Below are 7,983 nucleotides of genomic sequence, written 5' to 3'. Positions count from 1 at the left end.
CCCAGCCTACCAGTCCGGCGACGAGAGTCTGCCGTCGTGCTGGCTACCGCGGACAGGGCCGTATCAGCACCGCGGCAGGCTGAGCAATGAGCACCCACAATACCTAGGTATATATATATATATATATATATATATATATATATATATATATATATATATATATATATATATATATATATATATATATATTATATATATATTTATATATATATATATATATATATATATATATATATATATATATATATATATATATATATATATATATATATATATATATATATATATATATATATATATATATATAAACACCCCTGGTCGGGAATGATCTAAAAGTCTAAACTGTCTCAAGGCATACGAAATCGTGATTTCATGCACTCTTTGCAAGGTCCGATGCTTGACTTTTGCATTGTTGCCAGGGCTGCGGAGTCGATGGATTTTCGGCGACTCCGACTCCGACTCCGACTCCGGCTTTCAAAAACCAGCTCCGACTCCGACTCCGACTCCGGGCAGAATTGTCGACTCCGACCGACTCCAACTCCCGACTCCGACTCCACAGACCTAGCAGGGCTGCGGAGTCGACAGATTTTCGGTGACTCCGACTCTGACTCCGGCTCGGGTTTCTAAAATCGACTCCGACTCCGACTCCGCGACTCCGGTCACAACTGTCGACTCCGACCGACTCCGACTCCGACTCCGACTCCGACTCCGCAGCCCTGTTGTTGACCTAGCGACTAGCGTAACGTTATTTATGAAGTCCTTGACTCCTTATAAAGTCATATAAGTTTTTTTTCGTCAATATCTCCCGATCAAATTGAGCTAGCGAGTCACGAAAGCCATCAATTGACTCTGAAAGACGTGCCGAATCGAATAATGTGCGATATGACCTCTTTTGACAGTTTGACCAATTTCGTGACCTGAGGGGCGCCGAGATCAACTCGCCCGAACAAAATGCACCTATAGTCCTATACCTATACCATTCGACGCATGTGAGCTAGACAAACACAAGACGATGTCAAAATCGTGGCTCTGCGCCCTGCGATGATTTTTGGCGAGGTTATTCACCAAAGCCGAACCCGTGCCGCCCTTGTGCTATTTGACCTGACCAGTGACCTGTGAGGTCACCGGTTAACCTGTGTACATACTGTGTAGGTATCGGGAAGGTAGGTAGGTAGGTACCAATCGCTGCATTTCGTAACGGCTCACACGTAGGTACGTTTTTTTCGCGAGACTCTACGGCCCAATTAGGGGCGAAACAGCGAGGGGGTCGTACCTTCTTCAGCTGGGGCGTATTTACATAGAAAACCAATAAGCCCGGCGAACTTATGCGGCCCGGAAAACCTATGCGGGAGTTCCGTCCGTGATCCTCTTCACTCGCACCTTGTGGTTTGTTGCGGTGGGCAGTTGAAGTGGCGGTCTCCTGCCCGGTATGAATCGCCGTCGCACAGTCCGATGCGCCTCGTTCCACCACGCCGAGCCGAGGCCGTCGACGGCGGTGCGCGAACGGCGGTCGCCGGTCGGCGGTCGGCGGCCGGCAGTTACCTCCCGACCGCCGTCCCGTCCGCCACGCCGCCTGGTAGCGGCGACCAACGGCAACACCGTCCGCCGGCTGCCGCCAGCTGTCCGCAGTCCGCAGCGTTTCGAATTTTGAAGCAGAAAGTGACGCGATGGCGGCGAGTCCGGTGAAGGCACCCCCCGCGACGTTAGAATTTTTCGATTTAGATAATGTGAAGCTCAACGGTTCAAACTTCTGGGCATCTGCTCACGTACCATTGAGAAATGGTAGCGTACAATCACAGTCGGACGAAGAGGAGGATGCCGGCCAGAAAACCGTTGAACTTCGCCGGAAGTTCCACACTGGCCGGTACCTGAATATCCGGCAAATTCCCAGAGATGTCACCGAAAAGGTAAGCTTTTCTTAAATTATTTGCAGCTGTCTTGAACTGAAAACCTAAAACCTACAAACCTACAACCTAACCTAACCTAACCTAAAACCTAAAATTTTTGCTGTTTCATATTCGTATCAAAAGCGCCACAATTGTAGTTAGGACCTAAACTTGACATATACCGAAAACCCTACCTTACTTGGCCTGCTTTGAAATTTCGATTTTTTATGATGGTTTCCCTGGCTGATATTGTTATTTGATTATTTGAAGTTCTGATCCATGCAGGCTTTCAAATCAAGCTAAATTTAGCTGTTTTGTTATATATATGCTATTCTTAACTTCAAATTTTTGTTCTTTTATACTTTAAATTGACTCATTTTGTTAATGACTGAAATTGAGGGGCTGTGCAAGCAAGTTTGCTGCGGCATAGAAGCACATCGATCAGCTTTTTGTGGACTCTGATTGAGATTGCATCCTGATCCTGTTCATTGTTCAGTGTTCAGCCTCAAATATGTTAGATTGATAATATTTTGCTCTTCTACATTCATTTATGAAGACACTGACATAGAAAATGCCATGAATTGCTTTAAAACATAGTGATGCATGTTCAAAGTTGACATTTTGAAGCCATACTTTTTATTTCAAGACAGAAGATTGTTGATTTCCACCAGTCTCTTTTTACTAGTATTTAAAAAAGCATGTGCTGGTTAATAATTGTATTCATTTGATTTTGTAGTAGTTGTTTTACTTGTCAGTTATGCTCATCATTTGAAGCTGCTTGTATACCAATGCATGATGGAAGTATGATGAACCATGATGAGTGGTAGGTATTGTTTTCCATCAATTCCATCATATTGTCTTTAAACTTTTGCTCAAATGTGAGTTATGATGTTCACATTTGACATGCAATGCTTGATAGGCATTGCATGTCAAATTCCCTGGTCCTTTTATGCATATTGTGCCAAAAGGTATTTGAAGCATGTGCTTGATGCTCAAAGTCATAACTCATCAGAAGGAGGCACAAGTGTCCCAGTCCGATGTGTTTGGCATCACGGGAGTAGGTCCGTTCGTTCATAGTTTATGTTCGATGTCGGTCGGCTCGGCAGGTAGCGGCACCTCCGGGGCGTGTTCTGCCGTCGACTCCCGGGGGGCAGACCGCGTGAATGGCCTGCCTCCCCTCGGGTGCCGGCGGTGCACGCTCCAGGAATCGACGGCACTTTCAACAGGCCCCAGTGGTGTGAAGTTCTAAACGATGGGCGTGTAGGGGATGGCTGGTATCCTGCTACCAAGCTGGCGAGGGTACGCCTAATGGCAGGCGAGTACGCCGGCTGTCAGGTCGACCGTGCCGCACCTGTAGATTGGTGAGCTCGTGCGGACAGGCTCCGTGTCGGGCCCTCCAGACAGCGGGACGCGCGTGTGGCCGAGGCCGGCACGCCACGGGCGTGGTCCACCCCGCTCAGCGGCGGTCACGGTGACACCAGCTGCCGAGATGGCCCGGAGGAGCAGCGGCGCTGCGAGCTCTGACTGGACCGGCCGCGGCCGCTCGGCGTATCGCTGACGGTGGCCGCGTTTGTGTTGGCCGCGGACGGGTGTGCGCGGCGGTGGACAGCCGCGCGGCCGTGACGCGCCGCCAGCCGCCGCGGCCGGGCCGCGTATTCGCCAATTGTATTACACGAATCGGCCCATCAACTAGCGACATCTCTAGTGCGACGTCATAGCCATCCGCCGCGACGATGCATGCATTGAGGCTAGATTTGAGTTGAGACTTTTTTGGAATTGTATATGGCTTAGAAACATAAACGTGTCGCTGTAACCGAGTGGTTAGAGTCTCGGTGTGATGGATGAAAGGTCGGTGGATCGATTATTGCTTTAGTGGCTCTTTTCTCTTAAAAAGAAGTCGGTCGTAGACGCGCATATTTGGCCCCTACGTTCGCACGCCATTATCGTACGCCCAATAAATCTCTGACAAGTATTCATCTGATTAAGGAATAAGTTGCAAAAGAACTGCAGTTGCAGTCTATACCTGAACTACCAATTTTGTTACGGCACTGTCGATATTCGTCAAAGTCGGAAGAGCTATTATGAAACACACTCGAATGACAACGGATTCCTGTATTATTTCATCGATCAGATAAGACATGTATAGAGATAAATTGATGACAGCCCGCCGTGAGCATGCAACTTAACAACCAGTCCCAAGTTATCTTCATAAACGTCTAATATAAATCTTTTTGACTTTAACTAGATTCCAAGTAAGGGGACTTAGGTATCCCCCTGGCGGCTGAAATGTAAAAGTTATAGTTAGGGCATAGCTCCTATAGATGACGCTCTGACGGCTGGAAACTGATAATCTCGTCCCGTGATTACGCTAACAGTAACAGCTATGCCGAACTTTTTTTGTGCGTGGTGATTCTTACACGAAAAACTATCTAATAGCCTGCTAACCAGCGTAGATTTTTGCTTTTCATCTTAGCTTTCGCTAATTTTAGGTACTTTACCTTGCCAAGTGCCCACCTACTTTCAAAAGGTCAGCGCCGCCCCTGTCAATGCTGCGTGCTATCACCCATTGGCAGTGAAAATATTGATCAATGAATGGCCATCGCCCAGCACCATTTGTCTTTCCATTGGCTACGTTCGCATAGTATGCACTATGCATTAGTGATGTCAATCACAGAAAATCAGAATACCGCTACCAAACCAAATACAAACAAAGACCATTGGAAAATACCGAAACCGAACCAATCGGTTGGGCTGTAAATATCTATCTTATGCAACATATTCATTAGAAGAATGTCTACGTCTGATTTCTTAGGTGCACGCCGTTGCAAATGTATAAAAAACGCTCAATGACTTATGACAGATGACACGAAAAACGAAATCGCCGAGTGGATTCGAACCACCTACCTCTGAATCACCAGTCCGATACTCTAAACACTTCACCACGGCGACAACACATTTCGTGCAGCTTAAATATCCTTAAGTTAAAACCTAGCTTCAATAGACCCCACCAAGGGCGAGGACCAAAACTATGACGCCACGCTGACGTCACTCAAGAGGCACGCTATTGGTCTGCCGATTCGTGTAATACAATTGGCGAATACGCGGCCGGGCCGCGCTGATAACGGCCGCTCCGTGTCGAGCGCATCGATCGCGACTCGGCGCCGGCACACCGCGGGACCAACAGGCCTGCCCACCGCGCCTCGGCGGGCCGGAGAGCGGCGGTCAGACCACAGAGACAGGGCCACAGTCTCGGCGGCTCACTAACAGACTGCTGCTCGAGCAGTTCATATGAGAGGTTACGTAAATGGAAATTTGTTATGACGGTCTAATTAGATCTAAGTGTTTGATAATGCCCTGTTATGTTGTCGATTCCAAAGGTGCTTTTAAAGCCCCGGAGTCGCGGTTAGAGGACTGGAGCCTAGAAACATCCAGATTTTTGCCGTAAACTTTCTACTTAAGAATCGTTCGTTCGGCTTTTCTTGCATGTAGTCCAGACGATATTTGAAGTGAACCGCCTGAAGAGGACCCAACTTTTCCGTGTAATTGCTTCTGGGAGCAGATAAAACCGGAACCCAGCTCTCATTTGCAGGATGGAAGTGGCACTCATTCAATAAAGTTGCGCCCCGTTTGTTCATCTGATGCACATTTTTTACTTCTGGCCGTTGGCTGTGCATCAGATTGGTTCTTCAGTCCGACGTTTCCTATGTGACATCCGTGCCGTGACGGGGCGCGACTGCAGAGGACTGCCGTGTAACCGTTCCCTGCTAAATAATCGTACCGCTTCAGTTCCAGTCGCGCGCCGACCAAGTGCCGACCACATGCGCTGCTGACTTACGGTCCATAAATACATGGCTGTCTCGGCGCCTCTGCACGCATAAAGCGCCCGTCCCGACCGGCTGTTCGGACGCGAACGGCGCCCAAAGCAAACACCATCACGGCCCGCGCGGGGACCAATCAGCGGCCGATGCGCCGTTACACTGCAGAATCACCCGACCGGCGGCGGCAGCATGTCGCTAAGGACGGTCGCCACCGCCCCAGGTGCCGACAGGCCCGGCGTGTGCGATATTCACGCGTTGTTTGCGCTGGGCTGGCGCGCGTGTTGTTGTGTTTCGTTTGGGAATGGCTCTGCCAAGAGGCGCGGTCGTCGTCGGCCCGCTGTGTATCGCTCGTACAAACGTCCGTCTACCCGCTGACGGCCGGTACGCTGGTGACGCAATGGCGGCCGGACCCTAGTACGGTGCAGCAAACCCCGTGCTATCGACCGGCCGCCGTCCGTCGGTCACTGCGATCCGTCGCTCATTAGCTCGGTGGTCCATGGCCGCGGCTTTGTGTCCGGCCGGCGGACGGTGACAGTCCCGGCCGGCGGTCTCGAGTTCCCACGGCCGCTGCAGCTCAGCGATGAGCGCTCGCCGCGTCGATCGGCTCGGTGGCGAGGGAGTTGCCGTTTGTGGCCGTCCAACTCTAAAGTATCGTGCTCTCCCCCGGGCCTCCCGTGCGCGGTCGGCTGAAGGAGTTCGGGCAACTTTCCTCGGAGCTGTTTGCCGACTCTCCGTCATCATCTGGTGCAGGAACTTTGCGCCGCTAATCCCCGGTACTTAGGCTAGGCTGGTCTTTGGTCTGATGACTGGGTGGGGTCTTCGATAACCTTCCCTCGAGCGCAGGTAATCCCACGGCTCATTCGCTGTGACATTTGGGAGGCTTATCGCGTAGAAGGCGGACACCGCGGATATCCTGATTGACGCGCTGTGCATCGTTTGGGAAACAAAGAATCTTATGTAAATGGCCGTTAACGACAATGTCCCATGTGGCATGTCACTTTGATACATTCCTGTCTCCTGCAAAAAATGTTCAGATGTAGGTGGTGACTGCACCACGATGTGTCACATCACACGGCAAAAAGACCAAAATCAACACTTAGCAACTATTGAGATGTGAAACGTTCACAAAAGCGATGATTGTAGCCGCCTCTCTCCTCCCCTGTGACTCCCTCCAGTGTCACGGCCCGGGCAGGTTTCCGTCCGGCGCAGACCGGCTCTCGGCTGGCTGTTTGTCGCCCCCCGCGCCGGTATGTGAGTGTGGCGTGGTCCGCTGCTGTCGACGGCGCAGCACGTGGTGCTATCGACCCAGCGCCGGGCCCGCCGCGTGCCCTGGGGCGATCAACAGGTCTCCAGCGGCGCCCCGGCCGAGCCGACCGATCGGCAGTCGAGGAGCGGCCGGGTCTCTGGCGGCTCCCCGGGTCGACTTCCTGCCCCGCCGCCGCACGGGTGCGGGCTGGGGTCCGGGTCACGGTCACATGCCCCCAGCCTGATGGGGACCAAAGGAGCGGTCCCAGGACTGCAGAAACTCATTTAGGGCCTGGGAAAGGAGACGGACCTGTACGAGACGGTGGGACGCACGAGGCGTACCCGGCTGGGTCATCGTCGCCGTTCGGGTCCATTATGCCGCAACTGCAAAGTACAGTGCTATCATAATCATTCTGGAGCCTTGCATTGTGTTACGAAGTATATGCTGTGTGTGTGAATTACATTTGGTCCTGCCTGCTGCTCGGTTTGTGGGGTGGGAGCGCGCCGGGGCTGGGGGCGGGTGCTCCGAGGCGGACCGCGCCCGCTCAGGTTGACGTTAATCTCGGGCGAACGAAATCTCGGGCGGGTGGGCGCGAAGTGACGTCCGTCCGACGATCAAACTGGCGGCGATTGAGGCCGCTCGGCGCCGGCAGACGAAAACAAACGGCCCGCTGCCGATGGCCCGATAATCGGCCGCCCTTTGACCGCCCTTAGGGCCGCCGGCCAGACCAGGCGGGATCGGCGGTGAGCTGCCGCTGTCGGGAAACAGTGTCGCGGCGCGCGCTGCAGACACGGACGGGAGTGCCGGAAAAATGGCCAATTATCCGCGAGGCCTGCGGTACCTGGCAGGATCTGTGGCTGCTCACGTCATCCCCGAACCCCGCCGGAGCCGGCCGCGTCTCCTTGGCCTTGGCGGCGCGGCGCGGCGGATCCTCGCCGGCGGGGGTCGACCTCTGGCGCGGCCCGGCCGTTCCCCGGCAGGCGGCCGTGCTGTGACCGCGCGGCGGAGGGCGGACGGTGCCGGCGGCGGCGGC

The 7,983-nt window shown here is 52.7% G+C and overlaps 1 protein-coding gene across 1 annotated transcript in view; it reads left to right on the top strand.

The window, feature by feature from the left end:
* Positions 1-1,535: 1,535 nt before the first annotated feature.
* LOC122363604 (ribonucleoprotein PTB-binding 1-like) overlaps positions 1,536-7,983 on the top strand; it is a 33,806-nt gene continuing 27,358 nt past the window's right edge. The window contains exon 1 of the mRNA XM_043333074.1: positions 1,536-1,907. Coding sequence (XP_043189009.1) covers positions 1,668-1,907 — 240 coding nt within the window. The 5' untranslated portion in view covers positions 1,536-1,667. The remainder of the gene's footprint in view (positions 1,908-7,983) is intronic.

Source organism: Amphibalanus amphitrite, unplaced genomic scaffold (genome assembly GCF_019059575.1).
Source record: "Amphibalanus amphitrite isolate SeventyFive unplaced genomic scaffold, NRLGWU_Aamphi_draft 000630F_arrow, whole genome shotgun sequence".
Lineage (NCBI taxonomy): Eukaryota > Metazoa > Arthropoda > Thecostraca > Balanomorpha > Balanidae > Amphibalanus > Amphibalanus amphitrite.
Note: the sequence above shows the minus strand (reverse complement) of the source record. Positions and strands in the feature narration are given on the sequence as shown.